General features: G+C 38.6%; 1 protein-coding gene and 1 long non-coding RNA gene across 3 annotated transcripts; one reads left to right on the top strand and one right to left on the bottom strand.

Moving 5' to 3' along the window:
• The first annotated feature begins 569 nt into the window (after positions 1-569).
• LOC146484742 (interferon-inducible GTPase 1-like) lies at positions 570-25,430 on the top strand. 2 transcript variants are annotated; one of them, XR_014863564.1, is made up of 3 exons: positions 570-1,062; positions 21,632-23,564; positions 24,448-25,430. XR_014863564.1 is itself a non-coding variant. In XM_085104470.1 (2 exons), the coding sequence occupies exons 1-2, from the start codon at positions 860-862 to the stop codon at positions 22,653-22,655; spliced, it is 1,227 nt and encodes a 408-aa protein (XP_084960596.1). In that variant the 5' UTR covers positions 570-859; the 3' UTR covers positions 22,656-25,430. The 2 variants fall into 2 exon arrangements, 1 of the variants encoding a protein (XP_084960596.1); XM_085104470.1 differs by having other exon boundaries at positions 21,632-25,430.
• LOC146484743 (uncharacterized) lies at positions 17,889-19,894 on the bottom strand. Its single transcript, XR_014863568.1, has 2 exons — positions 19,493-19,894; positions 17,889-18,593 (listed from the first exon to the last, which is right to left on the bottom strand). It is a non-coding gene; the product is annotated as an uncharacterized LOC146484743 (long non-coding RNA).
• Positions 25,431-25,782: the final 352 nt, after the last annotated feature.

The following is a 25,782-nucleotide window of genomic DNA, read 5'->3' as shown; positions in this document are numbered from 1 at the left end:
CGCCCATACAATCGATGAAAGTGTTCGTGCTGAGAAGCGAAAGCGATCGTTTATAATTAATGAGGAGGCCATGCTAGAGAAAATCCGACGCAACTGTGTAGAAAGTCTGGGCGACTTGCTGAGCAATTGTCTCTCTCCCTTCACATTCCAGCAAGTCAGTTTGACCGAAGGAAAAACGGCGATATAAAGGTTATAGATTCCTGCATGCTTGGTTCGAGTGAAACAAATTGACAATCCGTATATATAGTCGAAAGTTAAATCCCGGAAATGAAATCACTATAAGTGCTTTCTACACCACTTTTAGGGAACAACACGCCAACCGAATAACTTTTTTTTAATCGTATATAAAAAAAAATAACTTGATAATTAAAAACAGCTGCCTCCAGTCCTTGGGACTGGAACCACAAAGCGAAAGTCCAGGTACAATTTAAACGAGGAGTACGTATTAAAGACATCCATACGAAGGAACCAGCGTGATATATTAGCAGTTGTCCGAAAACGGTGCAGAACGAAAGAATGTTTTCGTTAGATTCTTGTTAATTTTTTTATCGTCGTCGCCTCCAAGCAGCAGCTGCATCCTCAGAGACCCAGGGACATATAGCGAGTACGAGGAGAAAGTCGAAACAGGCGGAAAAGTACTTTTCCTGTTCACTTTTTTTCATTGAATTTTTTTGAGTTTGGACTTTTTTCCTCATCCTCACTACCACTGGGTCTGCGAGGAAACCACAACTGATAAGAGGTACGAGACATGTAAATGACGCTTAAATGACGGAATAGTCGCTTACATTCCATTTCATGTGGATGTATGTACTCAGAGCGGAGGAACTGAGATTTCCCCTCACAAACATCCCTTTTCAACATGGCTGAGTTCAGCCGCCTTGGCGAAGATTGGGAGGAAATCCAAATGAAGGAGCTTGAAAAAGAAATCGATGAAAGTGGCGTTTCGAACATCGAAGCGTACCTTAAGGAAAGGCTGGACAGATGGCGAGAAGTCGAAGTAAACATCGCAATTACTGGTGACTCGGGAACTGGGAAATCTAGTTTCATCAACGCAATACGAGAGTGAGTAGATTATTTTATTAAGAGTGAATATGCCTTATTGAGTTACAGTGTATTTATATGTAGCGAAACATCTCCTCGTAGTCCCTTTCAATACCAAAACATTGGTTAGCGTTGTTACTGTTGTAAGAATTGCAGACTGTAGAGTTCGGTGTATTTTGGTTTGCATAACATTCTGGCCGAGGTCGCTTAGAGAGTTAATTAACGCGGCATATGATAATATAATATGGTGTTTTCATCAAATTCCATCGACCGCATGCATGATTTCTTGTTGCTGATAAATTGATTTAAACACAATTTGCGCGCGCGGTCATTCAAGGGAAATGTGCCGTTTTGCGATTGTCTGGGCTCTTTTGATATCAGTTGTAGAGAGTGGAAAAAAAATAAAAACCGTTTCTTCGACTTGAGTTTTTCAATAAAACGAGGGAAGTTCCTTTAAAGAACATTCGCCATAGCCTCACTCCACTTGCGAAGTGTACCGCTATGTTTCGAAAATGGTTTCACTTTCAAGCCGGAAGTTCTTCTCGAATAGCCATGTCAAAACTGATTCATTACGCGGGATGCCCTGAGGTCATACCGTGACTAAAATTGGGCTCGCTATCTTTTTTTTTCTTCATGGTAGCTTCAAATCTGCACATTAACAAGAGGCTGTTTTTTTTAGCTTATACTCGGGCCATTTTTGACTGTGTGGTGCATAAGCCTACCATATTTTGGCAGTGATAACCTCCAGCATCGCTTATTCCCCCAAATCGATAGATAAAGAGATACAGTGAGGCAATAAGTAACCGCCAGATAGAATTGCATTTCTTGCAGTCAGAATGAAATACAGGGGAAAACGACATTTGTCATACGGAAGCTTTTTAAAATCCCTGGGCTTTAATCCTTACGTTTTCACTTTTCATTTGGAGACAGAAACCATACATTCAGTACAGTCCGGATATGTATCTGTGTGACGCCGGGTCAATGATGGATCATGATTTAGAGTAGTGTTACGCATCACGCGTGCCTTATCCTTGTACGTTTTTTAATGTTCCGCTGTTTATATTTATAAATGTTATACAGGGGAAAGCATTAATTTTGTTATTCACCTTTTATCTGGAGACAGAAACTGTTTCTACATTGATTGTTTTTCCAATAGTAAACGTAAGACAGAGCTGTATCTGTCTTGACCTCTGGGGTCATAGAGTGATTTAGTTGCCAAATTTTCGGTTAAACAAAACTAACCTTGAGGAACTAAAAAAAGCTAGGTAAATAAAAACTATACTAGAAATACGTGACTCGCAAAACCTCGCGAAGCTAGTGCTGGGTGGACAGTTGATTTGGAGTGAAGGAATGGGCTAAGGCAGCTAGAAAATATGAATTCTGGTTCTTTATGATAGTGATTGAGAGGATAGTGTGCCCTTTGAATAACCCCACCCTTGTGCTAGTGGTTTGACCACACCCACTCTGTGTGATCTCATCCAAGAACAACAACAACAACAACAAGCTCTATTTGCATGACTATAACAAATACAGTATTGCAAAAGCTATTCATAGCTAATTATTGATTCATTAACTAATTCCTAAGATAACTTAAAATAGAATAAAATAAAATAGAAATAGAAAAAAAATTAAAAAAGGAAAAATAAAAAAATAAAAAAACAATAATAGTAATAATAATAATAATAATCATAATAATAATAATAGTAATAATAATAATAAATAAATAAATACATAAATAAAGTAACTGAAGTCTTTGCTTATTTTAAGCTATAATTCATACAGTAGAAGTAATCATTCCGGAGAGAAGTTTATCTCTCAATTCGAAGCACAAGGAAACAAATGAAATTAATTGAGTGTTTATAAAATAGTCAGTTGAGTTCATTATATGCGATAGTAAAGTTTCTTTTACTAATAATCGTGTATATGGAAGGCTAGGTTCTATTTTAGTAAAGAACATATCTCTTAAAGTGTATATGGCACGAAATCTTTTATTAGCTTATTAGGAAGAGCTTTCAAAATGATGAAGAATGGCATTTATTTTATTGCGATAGCATTCTTGATTGCTGAGTTATTCAAGATTTAGGCTTATGCAAATTAGACAACTTGTGACGTCACAAGACTGACACAAAATGAAGGGAAATCACAAAATTTGGAATATCTATGCAAATACTACATCTACAGGGTTGAAATTTTGCAGGGTTGATGTGCTGACAGAACTACACATTGTGATAGTGGCTATGATGTCACCATAACAACGTACTTGTTACCAGACCTCTACCTTCCCAAAATGACAAATGCCTTATTTATTGCTCCACAGCCAAACAGATCTAGAATTTCTTATACTTGTGCTGCGTAATGTCCATATTCCCTCACACCCAGTGAATAAACATCAAGAGCAAAAAGCGCTTCTTGGGAAGGGAAACTCTGATTTTATCCTTTGGATGGTGAGGGCCTGGAGCCCATTGTGTTGCCATGGAAATGTCGTAGTGGATCATATCATGAAACTTTGTGATGAGTATAACAACTCTACAAAGTTTCAGTTCCATACAGAAAAAGGCTTAAGAGATATTCCATTTTTTGTGATTTCCCTTCATTTTGTGTCAGTCTTGTGACGTCACAAGTTGTCTAATTTGCATAAGCCTAAATCTTGAATAACTCGGCAACCAAGAATGCTATTGCAATAAAATAAATGCCATTCTTCATCATTTTGAAAGCTCTTCCTAATAAGCAAATAAAAAATTTCGTGTCATATACACTTTAAAGAACTGAGTAACTTGGGCAATCTAATAAAAAATGAATTTTGTCTTTAATGGTTTTACAGTTGCAAACATTACACACCCTTTCATTATGGGGTATGTTGTCGTATCTTCCTGTTTCAATCAAAAGCTTGTGGCTGCTTATTCTTAGTTTCACTAATCCACCCAGACGTTGGGAGTCAGACACTGTAATTAGCAGTTAGTACGTTTTAGGGAGCACCATCAGAAATGTGAAGCGGGAAGGGGGGGGGGCTCCAAAAGTAGGGGGAAAAATTGTGCAAAAGGAAAATGTAGAATAAAGAATCCTGCATTGCAAAGGAAGAAGAAAAGAGGATTTCAAGATTGGTACAAAAATGTGGCAGCCCTGCTGGTGGTGAAAAAAATAATATTCCTTTCTGGAAATTCCCCCCCCCCCCCCCCCCACCAACCCCACTTGAATTTGTAATGGTAAATCCCTGACCAGGAGGTTCTATAAATTGCCTTCATCTCCTTAGTCATCCTTCTAAACCTCTGTTAATTGGTCACTCTGGGGAATAGCCAACTGATTGCTTAATCAAGAATACGGTGACAAATTTATCTTCATGGATTTGAGAAGTAGTCACTCAAAAGAGTGTAGCATGGTTAAGTGTTACCCTGCGCAACCGTCTCCCTTTCCCACCAACCCTTTCACTGCCAGAAGTGAGCAGCATTATTTTGAAATCTCCGTATAATTTCAATCCACTGTCAAGCAGACAGGTAATAAGAATTAAGGAAATAAAAACAATGAGGGGTTAGTGTTTTGTTATGACACCAAACTCTAAGGAAAAGCCAACAATTAATAAATTAGAATTAGCTTTCAGATGTTGGTGGTGCAAGGGTTAGTTTAGTCAAAGTGTACAGCACTTTGCAAATGGTATTGAAAGGGAGGGGTTCACATTTCAGCGCATCTGCATGAATCTGAATGTTTTTTTGTCTATCTTATCAACCTTATAGCCTCACATCTACTTCAGTAATCACATTCTATAATATTACTCCATAGAAAATGACTGATGACCAAATTTCACAGAAAATGCTGGTGGATTGTACTCATATTGTCGATATTGAATTTTGGCGTTGACCTATATGATTTATTCCACAGTTGATGTGTTTACAGCTATTTGAATGCGAAATAACACAATCATACGAAATTTATTACCACCCGAGTTACCTATTGCCTTCCCAATGGTTCATTAACAACAAATTAAATTAAACAGGCTTGGTTATAGCGAGCAAAGGCGAAAAAGTCTTTTCATTCATGGACATGCACAGAACTTTGAACCCCTCCCTTTAACAGAGAGTTCTCAGAAGGTGGTACATGTTCATATAGCTCATTCTTTTGCTCTCCAACCACACCCCCACCACACCCACCCCCTGTTATCCTAATCATTAATTGACACTCAGAAAGTACAACATTTGTTATAGTTGCAACTGCTTTATTTGCATAATCAAAATATGTACTGATAACATGTGATTGTGGTTGTTTTAAAGAAAATTTCAGTTGGCAGTATGGGAAGTGATTTCTCTTTGTTATATGTAGTCAGTGAATAGTTGCGAGGCAAGACTGGAGGGAATTGAATGGATAAGAAATGGCTATTTCGTAAAAGAATTTAATTCCCCTTGAGTTTCATCTGCTGACTATTCACTAATGAAGTTGTTTGACTGTACTTTGTATATCAAATTAATGTTGATATTGACCAAAAGTACCAAATGACAAACGTTATGTCTTTACATTGAAATGCAATTTTGTTGTCACTTACCTGGCAGAAGAAGTTAGGATGTAAAGATTAATGTTTGTGCTACATCTATGCTGGCAACACTAGCTAAACTAAAATGTATGAAATAAATTTTATGTTAAAATTAAATTCTTGGAAGTGGACTCTTCTTATTATCACTAACCCTAACAAGAAAAAAATATCTAGCATTTAGGAAGTGGGTATGTGAGATTTTAAAATGAAGCTGCATTTGTGAAATATAGGCGCTTGACGTTTGTGCAAATTAATGGCGGTGCTGATATTGACGTGCATGATTTCAGCCAGTTGTTGTTATCGTTCCTCTTCTCTTAGCCTTTGTTGTAATCGCTTGCTTTTACCTATCAACTGGAGTCTTTTGAAAGGAAAATGGCTGTCGTAGAGAACTAGTACACTATCTAAAGAGCGTACTCTGGAGAGTGCCACAAAACTACATCCTGCAGCTCTTTCGGCTTTTCCTAGGTCAATTACCACGGTGAATAATGTTTCTCCTTGCGACTTGTGGATGGTCATTGTTCAGTCTCATTAATCAGTCGTTGTTCCTGGTATGTCCGAAGCGTTTGTAATCGCAAATCTCGTCCCTGTTCAGTCTCATTAATCAGTCGTTGTGCCTGGTTTGTCCGAAGCGTTTGTAATTGTAAATCTTGTTCCTGTTCGGTCTCATTAATCAGCTTGATTTCTTTGAATTCGATGCAATCAAAACCCACGTTCACCGGGGGTTTCGTTATTAAATTGAGCAGGGCAGACCATGTCAAGTTTTCGGTCGGCATTTTTTTTTGTTCGTCGTAGCTTCAACTTTGCACATTAATTTATGCATTAAACTCTGCCCTCTCCTAGAAGGGATCTATTATCCTGATTGTCTACAACAAAAACGGCCCAATCAAAATCCACTATCGGCGCGTATATCACGAAGGAGGGACCCACTCATCCCTTCCTGGGTGACATCAAATCATCATTTGATTTATTCATTAAACATGGATTAAATTCTGCTCTCTCCCAGAAGAGATCTAAAAAACGGCCCAATCAAAGCCCATTATCGGCGCGTATATCACGAAGGAGGGGACACACTCATCCCTGCCTATGTGACGTCAAAGCAAATCAACATTTGAAAGGTTGTTTTCGTTCAATGGCAGCCACATGTATGAATTTAAGACTCTTATCTGCCGTTTTCAGAAAGGAAAAAAAAAACCTTTTTCAAGCGGTAAATCGAAATAATAACTTCTAAGTAGTACTCAACAGTTTAAACGGTGGAAATTGGAGAGTTCACAGCCAAGAAATTACGCTTTGACAGATCGAATAATTCAATGCGAAGGAAGCCAAACCAGTTTGTATAGCTAAGTAAGAAGCTGACTACTATACAGGGGAATACCTTGTGCTTTATATGGACGCTTTGATCCTTACGTTTTCACCACTAATTTGGAGACAGAAACTGTTTCTACAATGATTATTTTTCCATAGTAAACGTGAGTTAGATCCCCTTCCCTGTATTTGTTGCCTAGTGCCCAGCGGGGTCATGACGTTATCAGAAAATAATTTCCGGTTTGATTTGCAGTAACACAGCGATAAAATATCACGCAGTCTTTCTGAATATAACTATTCAATTATTTCAATTGCGAAGGGAGGATAGTTTTAAAAATTTGCGAAGCATTCAATGGGAATAAATGAGACCACATTAAGCATCCCGTGAAAATGCCGTCAGGGGCATCTTGTTCATTAAACTCTGGTCTCTCCTAAAAAGGATGTATTGTTCTGATTGTTTTCAACAATAACGGCCCAATCATATCTATTTTCGGCGCGTATATCACGAGGGTGGGGACCCCCTCATCCCTACCTGTGTGACGTCAAATCATCATTTGGTTTATTCATTAAACCTGGATAAAATTCTGCTCTCTCCTAGCAGGGATGTTTTTGTCACTATTGTGGCGGCCATATAGTTTACATGTTTTAGACTCAACTGTGCCGTTTCAAAACGAAAATTAACCATTTTGAAGTGGTAAATCGATATAATAACTTCTAAGAAGCACTCGATAGTTAAAACGGTGGCAATTGCCGGTTTTCACTGTCACGCCATTGAAAAAAAAACATTCCATGAATGAAGTCATGAAATTCAGTGACATGTTATAGATGATAAATAAATAAGGAATCTGTCCAAGTGTCAGGTCTGTGCGGTATTCCGTACTCGAGTTATCTGACAAAATGTTCCACACAAATTTAGAGAGCTTAGTATGGAGACCCCATGTTGGTGCCCCTCTGAGGGGCACAAACATGGCGGCCGGAAATAGGAAAACACATCTGGAGTTCACTTTCTCCAGAAAAGAGGTTTGTTTTCCCTTGTGAATTTTCGAATGTTTAGATAAATATTTCTCCTCAAACTTAAATTGTTTAGAATGCTGAAAATCACCCGAAGAGGCATTTTTAAGATACGGAACAGCTCTGTCACAGCCGTCCTCCTGATGTCACGCACAATGAAAACTCGGAAATTGAAACTGTTCTATTTTCAAAAGGAAGTACGATATCGAGCTAAGAAATTATGAAAAGACATATTTTTAGGTAATCTTTCCTTGAATGAAGGTAAAAATTTTGTAGGCCTCCCGGTTTTGAATTCTAGAATTTGGTGACGCCATGTGAAAACCAAGATTTGGAGAGTTCCTGGCGAAGGAATTATGCTTTGTTTGACAGTTGTAGAACCACGATGAGAGGAGAAGAGGTCATTGATAAGCTAAAACACACATCACATCACCTTGTCGAATTGATGCTTAAACGTTACTGGAAATCCACTTCAGAAAAAGATTAAAGGTTTGATTATCAATTTTTACTAAAAGTTTACATTTAGGAAAGCTTTTCGCCTGTTTTCTTTCTGTTTATTGGTGAAACGAGAACAATTTGTAATCTTACACTTATTATTGAAATTACATAATCAGAGTAGAAAACAAGAGTCAGGCCACGCTATCGTAATGGTATTTCCGGTAAAACCATAAGTAGCGTAACACAAGAGAAACAACATAACGCTATCTTTGTGACTCAATCTATTCCATTAGCTAGGATAGTTTTATAAATCTGCGAAGCATACAATGGGAACAAATGAGGCCACATGGAGAATCCCGCGAAAAAGTCATTAGGAACATCCTGTTATGTATTAAAATGTTTGAGCACAGATCGTTACTCACAGGCGGTCGTTAATCCCTCGTTAAGAAACAGAACTTCTGTACGCGCTTATGAAAACGGTTTGCCACAACAACGGTTCACGACGGTGAGATAACCAAACAAAGTTTATTGAAGAGAAGCGGTGGAGACGTTAACAATGCTTGGAAGTGAAGCGATGTGTAGCGAAGCGATAACAAAGCGGTACGGTAACAAAGCGATATATAAAGCGGTTTCGAAAACTAAGAAGTAAATACAACGAAAACTATAATAAGACTAAGTACTAAAGCTATTACAAACTTAAGAAACAAAAGTGAAAACTTCATAAATCCGATACAAAAAGGCAATATATAAAAACAGTAACATGCACAAAGTAAAGAGACTTCTGTTTCCGTGTTAGGGATTTTACAGCGTTATCCTTGAGTTATAGTCTTGATCTTTACACGATGGCACGTTAACTAGAACTGAGCGTTTTCCTGAACACGTTCGAGGAAAAACTAACTAACTACAAAGGACTATAGATAGGATAATTGAAACCATTGTTTTGTCGCTTGTACGTGGGCAAACATATCCGTTGGTTTGACCACAGAAACGTAAGCTTGATGACAACAAAGAAACTCTAAAGTCTAGAAAGGAAATACGAAAACCATGAAGAATAATTTGGCAGCAACAAAATGCATCAAAAATTGCTTAAATTTCTGATGGGAAATGTAATAAAGATGAATTGTTTTAGTCTAGTTGCTTAAAACTGAATATGATTCAATAAGAAAAGCATATAAATATGTGACGATTACAGTCAATAGAACGACCTCTTAACCTCAGTCTTATTTTACTTCCAAAAAAGCAATATGTTAATGATTAATTATTACTTGGTGTTTTTCTCCTGTCCTTTAATAAAACTGAGCACATGTAGCCTACATGTGAAAATTGAAGACAAGACCGAGAGTGAATTCAGAGATCAATTACTCTGAAATAATGCATCAGCCAATTCTATATGATGAAAGCTTAAGATTTGTAAACCGTGTCCCCTGTAAAGAAAAGTGCCGGGAATTTCAGCTAAATTTTACCCCTTGAGTACCAGGTGTGTGCTATTTTTTTCAATGACTTTTGGCAATAAATAGTCCGAACCACCTAATTTTCTCCATAAATGGAGATAAAATAAAAATATCTGCAGTCTTAAGAAACTCGGTCTAAATTGTCACGTGATGTAAGTGACGGTTTTTGTTTGTTTTAGCGAGTGCACGAGCACGAATCTGGTAAAATCATCGCTTTATAAGTGTTTTTCGAGCCATTTTCCTCCGTAGCAGGCCCCATTCTGGCATCATTAAGCTGTAATGTGGGTAGGGGCAAGCCTCTGAAAGAAAACAGAGCTAATGCAATTTTATTGGCAACCAGTTTACAATATTGGAATATTAAAACAAACGTCTTATCCAGCAATCTACACTTTCCGAAAATCCTTCCTTACTTCATTTCGGTAAATGCACTGGAAAATTTTCAATATTTTATTTCGCCCTACAAACTCTATCTGGAATAAGCTTATGCATTGTAATTTGCATGTATTTAGTTTTCGTTTCCGAATTTACCTTTGCGTTAAAGAAAAATTTCCACCGAAAGTTGCTTGATTAACTGGAAGTTCAAAGAGACATTTTCATTTCCGTCTCTAAGGAAAGTGACTGCGAAAGGCGGCAGCAAAGCAATTTGACTCTTATCTTCAGCGTGAACCATTAACCCTTTCACTCCCAGAAGTGACAAACAAATAAATTCTCCTTACAATTTTCATATGATGTGAAGCAGTTGGTGATGAGAATTTTGAAAATCGTCAAGTAGGGGATAGTGTCTTGAAACAAAACCAAATTCTCAGGAAAAGCCAAAGAAGGTTTGTATGATCACTGGTTAGGAGAATTAGCTCTCAGATCTTGGGAGTGAAAGGGTTAATTGCGTGGATTCACTAACAAGTATAAACCGCCGCTCTACGTCCAACTTGATTTTGTTCTCTACTGTCTGTGATACGTAATCTTCGCTCAGGTCCAGAACAAACCCGGAACCCTCTGATGCAGTGTCTTTATCTGACACAGTGGATGCATTGAAACATGCCTCCAGATTCCTTGCAACTAATGTTTTAGCCACTAACTTCTTGTGCTGACAAATTTCAGCCATGTCTTCCCATATGCGACAGTAATAATAATAATAATAATAATAATAATAATAATAATAATAATAATAATAATAATAATAATAATAATAATAAAATAACAACAATAACAATATCAATGACAATAACAATATTAATAGCAATAACAATAATAATAATAATTGTGTCAATAACAAAATGCTTGAATATGATGGGTTCTTAATCATATCATATATCCTTTTCGTGTCTCGTGGCACATAGGGCCTTCACAGAGCTTCTCCACTCCTCTCTATTGGTTGCTGCGGTCCGCACCTCCTCCCACGATCTCCAACCTGCTTCTTGCCTTTCTTTCTCTACTGTCCGTCTCCAGGTGGTTTTTGGTCTTCCCCTTCTCCTTTTACCTTCTGGTGCCCAGCTCATGGCAACATTGCAATCATCATTGCGATCTTTCCTAAGAATATGGCCAATCATTTTCCATCTTCGAGACATCACTTCCACACTCAGTGGCTTCATGCTTGCTCTTTCCAGTAGCTCTTTGGTACTGACATGGTCTTGCCATCGGATTCGGAAGATCTTACGTAGGCATCTATTATGGAACACATTCACTGCTTTATCATCTCCTTTGTTCATCTTCCATGTCTCAGATCCATAGAGTAACACTGGCACTACCAGTGTTTTATACAGCCTCAGTTTTGTTTTCCTCGAGATGTTATTAGAGATCCAGATCTTCTTTAGTTTGTTAAAGGCACCTCTGGCTTTCGATAACCTGTTCTTCAAGTCCTTCATACCGCCTCCCTCTTTACAAACTTTCGCCCCCAAGTACACAAACTCTTCGACATCTTCAATATCCTGCCCATTTATTATGATGTTTTCTTGGTTCCTTGCATTGATCCTCATCGTTTTTGTCTTTTCTCCGTTGATTTTGAGTCCCACCCGTCTGGCCTCTTCGTCCAGCCTTGTCGTTTTATCCTGAATCTGCTGCTTGGTAGATGAAAGCAGAGCTATATCGTCCGCAAAGTCCAAGTCGTCCAGTTTTGAAGTAAACTTCCACCTAATACCGTTTTCACCACTGCCAACCGCTCTTCGCATTACCCAATCCATAACAATCAAGAACAAGAATCCCGACATATTGCATCCTTGTTTTACCCCAGTTTTTATGTCAAACCACTCACATGTTTCCCCCTGATCTTCTACAGCACACTTGAAGTCGTCATAAAATACTCTTACCATTTTCACGATCTTCTCCGGGATTCCATACTTAGCCATTATTACCCACAGGCTTTCTCGGTGGATAGAATCAAAAGCCTTCTCAAAGTCTACGAAGTTCAGGTACAGGGTTGCCTGCCATTCGCTGACCTGCTCAATAATGTTCCGCAGGATGAAGATCTGGTCTGTTGTACCCCTCCCCTTTCTATAACCTGCCTGTTCCTTCCTCAGCCTTCTATCCACTCCATTTCTCACTCGCTCTATGATGATTCTACCGAGTACCTTCCCCACAACGGACAGTAAGGTTATTCCTCTCGAATTTTTGCATTCTTTGAGATTCCCTTTCTTCGGCAACTTGATAATTAGCCCTTGCTTCCAGGGTTGGGGGATCTTCTCAAACGTCCATACTTTTCCCAACAACTGATGGATTTTTGTTGCTGAAAACTCTATGTTTGCTTTCAATAGTTCGGCCGTGATAGAGTCAGTTCCTGGCGCTTTCCCATTCTTCAATCTTTTTATAGCTTGTTTGACTTCACCTAAAGTTGGTTCACTGATTGAGATCTCTTCAATGACGTCATTTAGTTCTAATTCATATACCTCATCACTTAAGACTGGGTTTTCTGGTTGGTCTCTATTGAGTACTTCTTTAAAGTGCTCCGTCCATCGTGCCTGTACTTCGCCTTTTTTATTGAGAAGGTTTCCATTTTTGTCAAACACTGCTGTGCTTTGCTTAGGTTTTTCATTGCATAATATCTTGGTGAGCCCGTATAGTGTCTTCATGTGTTGGTTTCCTGCAGCCTCCTCCGCCTCACAAGTGATCTTCTCCATCCATTTCTTTCTGTCTGTCTGATGGGTTCTTAATAGCCCATATTTATAGCTTAATTTTGCTTTGTAACTCCAAAACTGTCTGAGTTGACCTGCCCGATTACTAGAAGCTTGTAATCGGAGAGGTCAAATCGGACAGTTAAAGAACCAATGAAAATCAAGTAGCAAATACCACTAGCCAATGAAATTTCACTACATGGCACATGATAACCAATCAAAATCAATGAAAAAATTGTGACCAGGTAAGCTGTCCAGCTTCAACTGGAAAAGAAAAATGGAGGAAACTAACTGTTCCAGTGACTTTTATTGGCACAATTAATTGGTAATAGGACTTTGTGTCGTACAATTCAGGGGTAATCAGGCTCGTAATTTCAAATCGGCCTCGCGCTACGCGCTCGGTTCTACTGGTTCTACGTGGACGGATCTCTGGTTTTAATAGCTTTCCTCTTCAGCCGGTCTCTGAAGTTCATCCGCTTTTTCAGTACGGTAGCAATCCAAGGAGACTTAGAGGGGCGCGCGCGTTTACTAGTCTTTAATGGGGCATGTCTATGGCAAACACTTATAAACAGATCTTTCCATTTTTTCCACATATCATAGGCAGGGCTCGAGACTAACGCTAGCCAACTAGCCGCAGTTTGGTAAATATTCAGTTTTGGCAAGTAGGTTTTGTGTCTTCACTAGCCATTTTGGCTAGTAAAACATGTGAATATTTTGTTTTGGCTAGTGAAATCAGACCTGTGACTAGCAACTGGGCTTGTGAGCTAAAAAGTTAGTCTTGACCCCTGATAGGGGTCGTAAAATTCCTTAATATCATCCCACGATTGTGTCAAAATGCCGTTTCGGAAATTAGTAGAGTTAAAGTGTTTGAATTGCCTATAATTAATTAAATTAATTCCTTTTGAACAAACAGGAATTGAAATTTTACGGCATGCATAGACTAAGCTGTGATCGCTTATCCCGACGTGAGACACCCCAGAACAGATAATACTGTCTTGATGACTAGTAAAAGTAAGATCAATTAAGGTGCTTGATGAAGGTGTGATTGGAGTGGGCTCATCAATTAATTGTTTTAAACCATACATTTCAGTAATTCTCAAGAGGGCCCTTGGGTGAATATTATCACTAGATAGTAAATTACAGTTCATGTCACCAATAAGATAATGTTCAACATGTTCAGAATCTAGTCTTCCTAACACAGTATCAAGATGCGGGAAAAGATCAGGACAAGAGTTTGGCGGTCTGTACCACGAAGTGACCACAAAAGGTTTTGAGTTAGGCTTATGAATTTCTATGGATACGATTTCCAGGAGGTGATCATCCAAATCCTCGCGGACAACGTAATTTATGTCCGAACGAATATAAAAGCAAACACCCCCACCAAATCTACCATTAACAGTCCTGTCACAACCGATCACGTCATAGCCCTCAACTTTTACTTCCTGGTCAGAGATATTACCGTCTAGTCTTGTCTCATTGATAGCCAGCAAATCAATACAATTATAATTTAAAAGAACCCGAAGATCATCTAAATGTTTCAGTACACTTATAATATTTAAGGTAATCTCGTACCCAGATCTCCCACGGTCAGGCGGAGGGGAGATCTGGTAAAGTTCGATTTGAGGCCATGAATACGGGCCTGCCCATCATCCTTTGTCCACCGTGCTGCTCGTAACTGTGATCATTCCTGGTGAGGTTTTCGCTTTCGAGGGTGCTCTTCGGAACGTTCTTCGGTCGAGAGGACAACAAAACTTGAAACTTAAACCAAAACAAAAAAGGCAACAGGAGAGATTGCAATCAACAAGCGCGGTAAATCACTTTTTTACTAAGATTAGTTCCTACCCTTTGTGACCATCTAGACCATCTTTGTAATGAAAACTGTTCCAAGAACAAATCCATCGTAATTGTGCTTTCTCCACTCAAGATCAACGTGCTTATCGACGATCAATTAAAAAGACTTAAGTCAACCGGAGTAAGCTGTACCAGTTTTCGCCTTAGATGGTAACTGTATTGAAGATACTGTAATTTACAGGCAGGGAAATGTCACATAATTTTTGTGCACCCCAAGGTAAAGGTAGCAACAGACAGTGCAGAGAGTTTTTGTTGTCGAAGCTTTATCAGAAAAATTTTGTGGTCGTTGTTGTAGATGAGGCACAATAGAGTTACTGATTGGCATCTTGGTGTTAAATTTCGCATTGGAAAGTCAAATGGTTCATGTCATATTTTCATTTGCAAAGTTTCAGAAATTGTGGTCTACCAGTAGCTACCAGTGATACGTAAAAATTATTTCTTCTCTTTGTAGTCTGTCAGCTGATTTGGTCACACAAATTCTCCTTCTTCCATAAGTTAATGGTTTAAATTTCCAAACCAAATGGATTGTGTAAATGCGGCAGGTTTCTTTTACAGGCCAAAGGACACAACTCAAGGTTACTGTAATAATATAATTTTATATGAACCAGCTAAACAGGGCCTCCTCCTACCTACAACAACTGTCCACTCCTATAACACCAGAAATTCTGCCAAGCTTAATTTCCACCGACCACAAGTTAGAACTAACATAGGCAAATTTACTTTTAAGTACTCTGCTTCTGTCATATGGGAAACTGTCCCCATGGCATTGAAAAAAACAAAAACTTTTAACAGGTTTAAGAAACTTTATAAGGCCCACTTGATCTCTTGTCAATCAAATAATATATGTTCTGTTTAATGATCAAATATAAAAGTATGTAACTATCTAATAATAATAATAGAGTTAAAAATAATAATAATAATAATAATAATAATAATAATAATTGTCTGCTTATATTTTGATCTTTGTTGTCGCTGCTGTTGCTGCTGATGATGTGTTGTCCTTTTCCTTTCTTTTTGTTTGTTGTTGTTGTTTGTTTGTTTGTATGTTGTTTTTTTGCTTTTTTTTTTGTTTTTATTTATTTATTGTTTTGTTCTTCTTTTATTAAGCTTGTCCTGTTTAGATTTCTTGCTCGGTTCAGTATATCTCGAACATACCTTAATTTACACAAGTGTAATTCTCTCTTGTACATCCTAGGCTCTACAAACATTTCCTACATTTTCTAATATCTCAATAAAGCTCAGTGTCATTTCTTTGTTTACTTAAAAGTAGGTGGTGGTCAGCTAGAAAGCCTTTGCTACTTTGACCACCACACACATTTTATAATTTGTACTGTATTTATTTTTATCTTGTAATCATTTGTTGTAATACTTTTCTTTCTATGTTAATGTTGTGTAAATAGTGTGAAATAAATGAACCATGAACCATCCTAGCCCTAACACCATGCTACTGTCTTGGTTATATACCAGCAAACCAGAAAGACCTGTCCGTGTAAATGGTAGGCGCCCAATTATGTCCAACATTAAAATACCGAGTACACCCTTGCTGTTTTAAAGGGTTTTTTTTTTTCTCAAAAATGGAAGTTTGAATTTCTTTTGGGAAATGGAGGTACCACATCTGGATTTGGGATCTGAAGAATCTTTGGTTACTTGCAACATGTGAGCAAACAGAGCAAGTCCCTATGAGTTTCCCATTAGAGTTTTATTTGGTAGTGATGAGCTTTCCATTTCAGTGGTTCTTGATTCACCTTTATCACATAACACTTGAAAAGTTTTCACCTGAAATTTATGTTAAGTTTAGGGGACTTGCCCCCTCGACTGCTTCTTTGATGACAAGTTAATAAAGGTTATAATTTTACACATAGGAGTCCACAGACTCGAAAATTAGAACCACATAATACACAAGTCCAATAATATTTGACTCTTGATATGAAGAACAAAGGTCATTATCTGCATTTGATTTGCAAGGCACAATGAGCTGCTTAAATAATCATTGTTGTACTGAGCATTGCATTATTTGTACATGCATAGAGGATGATACACTAAGAATAATACAAGGTTCTTTATGTCCAAAGCAGCTATCTTGGTGCTTGGACACTCACCTCTGATGGGATCCTTGATTTCAGCAAAAAAAAAATAATAACAATAATAATAGGAAGGTGTGAAGGTCTTTTGGGCTCATAAAAGTAGCAAATGGCAGATAAATAGAAAACAAATTAAAAAAAATATTTCCACTATTTGTTTTCCTGTGCATGTCTGTGTGTTCTAATGAACTGTCACCCATTTCTGCAGCAAAACAACAGCTTTCACAGTAAGCTGATCTTCAGTAACCATGAATTCCTAAGTATTCCTTAACCGTGGCCTTCCATAGCCAGGAAACAACATTTAATCAAACTGTCAGACACAAACCCACTGCAGAGAAGTGGTGGGGAAAAGAAACTTTGAAAACAGTGTCTGTCTTGGATGAAAATTCCTTGTTGATGCCAATTCCTTGAGCAAAGAAAATTTTCTTGTATTGATATTTGCACCCATGTCAGGTCCTAACTTTTCTTAATATTAAGACCAGCAACACAAAATTATGTTCAAGGACTTTTCACACAAGTACACAAAAAATATCAGAACAGTGAACCTTGAACCTTTAAGCCCCAGTAGTGATCAGTATCAAAATTTCTCCTAATATTTATCAATACACAATCAAGGAGAGGTCATGAGATCACCAGTGGTGAAATTTCTTGATATTTCAACAACCTCCCTATAATTCTACTATGAAAAATGGACATGTAGAGACCAGTAAGGAGAAACTGTATGTTGACACTGAGACTTAAAGGTTAAAAGCTAATAAATACAGAGCCATATTGTTGGTGATTATTGCAGCTTCTTTTATGCTTCGTCCTTCCACCACCCCATGCGTCAAAAAGGGCTTAGTTACTTGAGAATCCCTTTTTATTCAGCCTTCTCATTATCCATTTTCTGGTAATTATATTGTCTTGTTCTAATGGAAAGAAAAACAACATCCCAGTGAATGACTACAGTTTTTTCTTAATTAATTGCATCTTTGTTCTGGGGGCACAACTTCAGAGTACAGCAAACGAGGAACACTTTCCTCAGTATTCCCTACAGCGAAGATTGTTGTCATGACAACAACAGCAACAGAAAAACAACCAAACTACAATCATACAAAGTTTGAATATGAAAGATTTATGGAGTACTACAAAGGCCCTCCTATCTTAACACAAAGTAATGTTGACCAGTTTGATTACATATTTTCGCCCATAGCAGATGAACTTATCACCACCAATGTCAAAAATTAAGCCTGTCAGCCTATTATTTACTCATCATTAGTACTTTGTGGATTTGGGGGTGCCTTTTTGGGTGGAAAGCTTGGGGATCACCAGTTCTACCTTACTCCCCAAATTACTCAAAATGCACTTTTGGCTCAGTCTCATTCTCTACAGACTGACAATGAATATTATTTGCCACAATCTTTGGGAATGGGGTTTGATTCTCATTGTGTTGGAAGGATAATAATTTATTCATTTTGGTCTTCCGCAAACCATGGAAAGTTTTTTCCAAGAAAGTGGAAGAGATGGGAAGCCTGCTACATCAAAACTTTACTTTAACAACAGTCATATTGGTGCAAATATTGAAGAAATGCAACCCATCATGACAGATTAGTGTAAATACCCCAGAAATCTGTGCAGGGGAAAATTTTTGCTTATAACCACTTTGCTTTTGGCTTTTGTGTGAGAAATGCAGCTGTTGTGATATCTGTTGTCCGAAATGACTGTCATTGCTCTTAATTATGTGTTGAGCTGTGTCCAGCTGTTTTAGCCCTTGAAGATATTCACATCACTGATAGGAACTTTAGGAACTTGCTTCTCCCTAGAAATCAGGTGGAAGAAATTAAGGCAGAGTTAACAAGAAATAAAGGAGAAACTGAGGCCAGTGATAACTATTTGTATCAGAGAATGTGCCAAGGATTAACAATGGAAGTAGTAAATGAAGTGTGTTTAGTACTTCAAGGACTCCATACTAATGATAAAATAATGGAGAAATTCCCCTATCTTGAAGAAAAGAACAATGGCAAAAAGATTCTAAAAACTATAAGTGATGTCAAATCCAAAGAGGCATGTCCTCCTTTTAAAACTACTTCTTTTCTAAAGCCTATCACAAGCATAGACCTGCAAAACATTAGGTAGTGCAGACATGTAAACCAATGTCCCCATTTTTATTTTAGAGGAAGGCTAGTTTTATATTTTGGATCCAAATTTTTTTTAACTCAGTAGGTGGGAGAGAGGGGATAAAATTAAACTAACTACACTTACATAAAGAGCCCTAATCGGTTCAGACAAGGTGTTCTCTGTTGTAGTACGGGTTTCATTACTATTATTTTGGCGGTCATAAGTCGGACATTTTTCATTTCTCTTAGCTGAGGGGTGGGAGGGACATTGATCTCACCAGCAGATGAACAATAATATTGTGTGGACACTCTATCAATTTCTCCAAAGTCCTATGAGAGATGTTGTATGGATCTTGAAGGAATAAGCACACTGGTCTGAAAGGACTAATATTATATTATGAAGTCTCTTACTCAAAGTCCAGTTCAATTTATAGAAGGAAAATAGTCTTTTAGCAGAAGACAAAAACTGAAAATATGCTAGCAAATGCGGCGCGCGTGTTCAGGAACTCAAGGTAAAGTATTTTTGGGAAATTAATTTGCGTTTACTAAATAAATAATCATTTTTTGTCAAGAAATACCAAAAAAAAAATATATGACCTACCTCCATTTTATCCCCAAAAGTAAGCAAGCTTATATCCATCGTGTTGGAAACTTGTGTAATTTGGCACGGCCGTTTGAACGTTACTGCAAACTCTTTTCGGCTAAAGTCGCTGTTGTCTTCCGAAAAAACAATTTCTCACTGTTCTCTCCCCACACAAAGGGCATGTATGTATTAAAACGTCGCATGACAATCTTAATCGGAGCGAAAACTTTTCCGTGTTTTTGTTTCTTCCCCGAACTGAGCGAAAACCAAACAGAAGGAAAGAGCCAATCACAGAGCAGATTAGAATGAGGCATTCTTAATTCTGGTAACCAACCAGAAATGGCGTTGTATCGAACTTTACCAGATCTCACATTTCGACATTCCCGAACCGACCACTGAGATCGGGGTACGAGATTATATTTAAGCTAGCCATTTTAAACCCACGACCCATAGGAATTATAGAGTCTGGATTGCACCGGGAACTAGGTGGCGTTAAGAGAAAATCAGAAGTCGCCCCCACATGTAATTAATGAGAATTAAATCAATGGACGATTTGATTAACTAAATTAGTTGCTAAAATGGCGATGCCCGTCTTGTTAAGATGGAGCTTCTGATTGTTTACGCATGATTCATCAATGTTTGGGTCATTGGGTGTTTAATAAAACGCCATCCATTTTGTTTACAAAAGGATTTGACGACTTTGTTACAGTCGGTTACCTTTTTACCAAGACACTCGTCATAGCGCTGTGTCAAAGCCGAGATGGTGACTTTGGTGGCAGGACGCCATGCAGGAGAGGAAGACGAAATTAGGTTTCCTAAGTCGACAATCTGTTCAGCAACAACACGTGACGAGTGATCCTTAAGGTCATTGGTACCAACATGGAGTACAATTTCGCTAGGTTTAAGTTGCAGGGAAGGCTGTAAATAATGCTTCATGTCACCAACTATAGCACCAGGGAAGCTTCGGACTGTCACACGTCGCTTCGCCGCGCGGCTCAATAGGTCTCTTCGGAGACCTTTAATTATGGAATCGCCAATAATGAGAGTTGTATCAGTTGGAGTGTCGGTTTCGGGCTCTCGATCTGCTGTAGCTTTAGTTTCATCTTGATTCGATCCTTTCTTCTTCTTCTTTTTCCTCTTTGAGTTCACGTTATTGAAGTCAGCCGTTTCAATAGCGTGATTCCCATGCCGGTCTGATAATTCAGCGAGCTTAGCAGACAAGACGTGATTGTCGTTGTTTAAAATAGTTATGGTTTCCTGTAGGCTTTTATTCTCAGCAATCAAGTCTCAAACGTCTTTTAACCGCACAACGATTTGGCTTTGAATTCGGCGCCCGCTCTGAGCTCAAAACTAAGTCATTAGAGCTAGCATTGCGTTTGGCTTCCTGAAGCAAAGTTTTCCTGAGGACATCATTAAGTCTAGTGAGGGAAGAAGTCTTACGAGTGCAGCGTCCTGCTTCGTCTAATATGCTCCCTATTTAGTTCTCTTTTGAGCTAAACGGGTATTTACTAACTTTCAGTTACCCGGTGCACCACATATATTTCTTAGTTCCGGCGGTCAACAGATCTAATGAAACAGCCAAATTGTTTAATATTGCCTCGTGAATTGGATTCTTGTGACACACTGACGAACCACTAAATAATTAGTGTCAGAGCTCATCATCGCAAATCCGTAAATCTGCAAATCCAGGCCTCTGCGGAGGAGAAAGAACCTAGATTGCCATCATTTGTTAGGGATTCCCTGCGTACTCTACGTCTCCTCGTGGAAGGCATTATTTGCGCGTGTGATTCGCTCGCTTTACTACCCTTAAGACTTCTCGAAGCCTAGAGAGAAGTTTCATCCGCTGACTCCTTTTCTTTACCGAATTGGGCCAAATCGACACGTGTAAATAAATTAGCGATTTTGTACAATTTCGTGTCAGCTATATATTATATGCCTAGGCTATAATGACTAATTTACCAGTTACCAAAATCAGTTGCAGCACAAAAAGAGGAGGATGTAGAAGGAGTGGCTGAAGTCAGTGTCACCGAATGTAATACAGACCCGACTGCATATATGATCATCCGACCAATCATAACATTAAGGTCTGGGATTTACCAGGTATAGGCACCCCAAACTACATACAATGCTCTCTAAAATAGGCCTTTTGGTTTCCAGAGTGCTTGACGACGTTGATGGGGCAGCTGAAGTTGGTGACACCGAATGCACTACAGAGCCGACTGCATATGATCATCCGACCAACCATAACATTAAGTTTTGGGACTTACCAGGCATAGGCACCCCAAACTACCCTGACCTGGAGACATACTGCGAGAAAGTAGAGTTGGAGAAGTACAATACCTTTCTCATCTTCACAGCCGACCGATTCACCAAGAACGACTTGGAATTGGCTAAGAAAATTGGAGAGATTAAAAAGACATTTTTCTTTATTCGCACAAAAATCGATGAAATCGTTCGTGCTGGACGAAACCCAAAACGAAAGCGCTTTTATCTTGAGTTTAACGAGGGTGCCATGCTAGAGAAAATCCGAAGCAAATATGTAGAAAGTCTGGCCGACTTGCTGAGTAATGAGAGGGATATATTTTTGATAAGCAATCATGACCCTGACAAATGGGACTTTGTCCGACTAACTCAGGCCATTCTAGATGCATTGACGAGATATCAGCGAGAGAGCCTGACCTTGGCTCTTGGTAACGTGATAACACGGTCGTCAAAAGATATCTTTCAAAGAAAAGTAGATGTTCTCAGAGGGCGTATTTGGATAGTTGCTTCAGCATCTGCTGCCGCTGCGCTTGTTCCGTTACCCGGATTATCCTTTGCCGTTGATGCCGCTCTGATCCTGAAGGAACTCAGCTTTTACAGATCCCAGCTTGGTCTTCCTGAAATAGGGTCGGCAGAATTTGCGAAGCTTCATCTTGCCACTAAAGAAAAGGTTGTCAAAGTTGGCCTGACGACTGCTGCGCAACTAAGTGGGTTTCTGGCGCCCTATGCTGCGGAGGCAGCCGTTGAAGAAGCCATTCGTTATATTCCGTTTATAGGTCTGGCCATAGCAGGTGGTATGTCGTATGGTGCCACATATTATGCTCTAACCCAGCTTTTGAAAAATGTCGAAGAAGCGGCACTGTTAGTGCTGAAGGAAGCTGCTGAAAAAACAGCCGCCAAACTGGAATCTGAAGGGTGATTAAGTTTGTTAACTTACACATGCGAAAAAGTCTGTTGTAAGACTGGGTTGTTGTGACATGATTTATATACCAATGTATAGAATGTTTGATGGAATTTAGGAAACTTTGTACTCACCCTTTTGCGAGAGTCTTGTTTTTTGTGCGAATACTTATAGAATTTTGTGTGGATACAGATAGAATATTTACATTCTACTGCAAAAGTTCAGCAAACTTGAAATATTCGGCGCGGCTATAGCTATCAAATAAGTCAAATGATTTTTTTTTATTCAAACCAGTTATGGTCACTCTCTCCAATTGTTAGGTTACCATAGCAACAATATAACCTTTCCGAAACAGCCCGAATTTTAGCTTTAAGTGATTATAACTCAAGAATGAGTTTTAAAAAAATGTAGGTAGGGGCTCAGAACCACCTTACTTTTCAACAATTTAAGGTGGCTCTGAAGTCGCAAGAATTAAAAGGTTTTTATTTTCTTGCGGCTTTACATATCATGATGGTTCCGTCGCTTACCAGCAATCACAATGCTCCTTCTCAGACATTGTGACTGGTTGTTTCTTCCGTTTCTGTTTGCGACTCCGACAATCTTGTTTTCACTTGATCGTAAGGGATGGAATGATACGCGAAATCGGACAAACTGATAACGACTCTGACGCAAACTCAAACTCAGTCGGTAATGAAAACCAGCCCCAAGAACTAGATCTGTTCGAGTAACGTTATAGCTAATGATGCTGTCGGTAAATAACTGTAAAACCATAAATGTTTAATTGGGGCCTCAAATATCTACCTTTGCAGTTATTCAAATGTGAGACACCCCGGTTTTTCAGAAGTTAGTAATCATGATTATTCGGGTGAGTCTAGTCCTGAAAAGGACTGTTTGGGGTGACAGTGACTTGCGTGTTAACGACTTAAGGTGACTCGACCCAGTTATTTTTTGGCGGTACTACCCTACTTTGAAGCTATCTGGTATCCCCACCTTTACGTTTATCGTAAATGTAACACATGGAATGAATAACATATAGATCAATCTACAATATAGCAAAAAAATGTTGGCGATCGGAGTAAATGTCACGTGGTTGTAGTGCCACGCCCCTTTGAGGTCTGAGTCGAAATTCTGCTGTTGCCGGCTTTTTTTCGTAAAAATCTCTCGGCTACACATAGTGCGCATTAGTGCCTTGCGCTGAACAGAGTTTCAACAAAATCGCAAAGACCCAATTCGAGAAATTTAGCGCTCTCCAAATTTAGGTCATAATTTATGTAAAAATGAGAAGCAAACTTTACACGATTATATCTAATAAACTATGAGATTTATTCCTTTATTTTAGGGATCTTTATTACAGATGGGTCCTTGCAAGTCAGCAAAAAGCTTAAGGGCCTTGTAAATGCGCGCGATTTCGAGCAATGCAAACATATAAAAATGATAGTTTTAGTCATTTGTTGACGTTTGTCAGCGTTTCAGAGTCCTCACAAAAAGAGCATTTTCTTAAAAATTCGTGTTTTTTTTTTCCTTCAAATTTTATCGGGGCCATAAATGATTAACTTACTACCCGGATTCTGAATTTCATGATCATTGAAAAAATGTGACATTATCTCCTATAAGCCCAAACTTGAGTAATCATTGAAGATTTTTAGCTTTTTGGCTGAGCACGCGTGCAATGTCCAATGAGTGCATTCGGAAGTCAGGCATGCTGTATCATGACAGACTAGAAACAACGATAAAAGTAAAGGTGGGGATACCAGAGAGCTTCAAAGTAGGGTAGTACAGCCAAAGAATAACTGGGTCGAGTCACCTTAAGCGAAAGTCAGAGTCAAGGTAGCCTCCTTCGCAGACGCTTTTTTGGCTTGTCACGAAGGAAAGATTGCGTGACGAGCCAAAAGAGCGTCTGCGAGGGAGGCTAGAGACAATGGTGAAAATATTTTGGCTGTTACCGCTGCAGTTTTGGCTAAGAGACTGTACGATTATATCAAGCTGTAACAGGTGATCTTTTTACTCGCCTCTTAAGACGCCATCTTTAGTGGAGTACGTAAGTAACTGCTGCCGTAGCGACTATAATCAGGGGCACCCAACTGATCGTTTCGGTAAATTATCTGTTCGGAAGGCCCTTAATCCCCTACAATTTTCTAACGGGAATTTTCACTTCGAACTTTCGTGATATGGTAAACTTTAAGCCTTGTGTTTTCGGATTGATAAAAATATCGTTTCGAGGGCCGAAAAAAGGTCAGCTAAGATTTTCGGAAAGGAAATAAGGCCTAAGGTTTTCGAAAATGGACAGATGCCCTAGTAATTTCGAAAAGACTCAAGTTGCCCTAGACTGACCGAACAGATAAAAATATTATAGCGCGGCCTGAAATAAACCTACAGAGCTTTAAAGGCTCTCCAGATAGCCTAAAATAGCGTTTCAAAGGGTCTGAGAGAAAACTGTCATTGGGTGCCCCTGTACAATCGGCACAAATAATTACATATAGGGCCTTTCTTTCAACTTTCTTGCAAAATGCAAAGGAATGTGGTCGCGCAAAGATTAGAGGAAAGAAGGCATTATGCTTAATTTTGTGGACACCACAATGCAACGCGCTTCTCTGCTCTGCTCGATTTTTCGGATCGACTGGAGGAATTGAAGTGAGTATTTTTTCGTTTTTAATGCCCCTAAATTTACGGAATGTTTCTACTTCGTTTATATTTTCTTAACTGCATTGCTTATAATTTTAGAATGCAATATATTGGCATTTAAGGTTAAGGTATATCCTTGAGTTAAGAGTAAATAAAGGCAAATTCCTAGAAGTGGTGTTTTTGACATTGTTGACCAGGGTTGGTTATTATTATTAATTGTGCGCGATTTCGTCTCGAATTCTACATAGTACGATGCTTGTCTTCAGTTTATCGATTGCAATGGTAGCTAACAAGTCGTACAACCTGTCAATTTCGAAGAAAGTCGAGAAGTAATGTACAGTTGCCCTGTAGTAAGAAGATGTGGTTCGCTCTGATTTCAGTAGCAGTAAGTTTCAACGGTCCAAGATCGTTCAGTAATCCTTCAACAAGTTCCAACTGTTGAAATAGGATTTGCATTGTTTTTGAGACCCAGTTACAAGTTTTCCGTCGTTTACTCACAGTTTACAGTTGTTTGATATTTACT

The sequence above is a fragment of the Pavona decussata genome, unplaced genomic scaffold, assembly GCF_977016875.1.
Source record: "Pavona decussata unplaced genomic scaffold, jaPavDecu1.1 SCAFFOLD_31, whole genome shotgun sequence".
Taxonomy (NCBI): Eukaryota; Metazoa; Cnidaria; class Anthozoa; order Scleractinia; family Agariciidae; genus Pavona; species Pavona decussata.
This window is presented reverse-complemented; position numbering and strand designations above follow the sequence as displayed.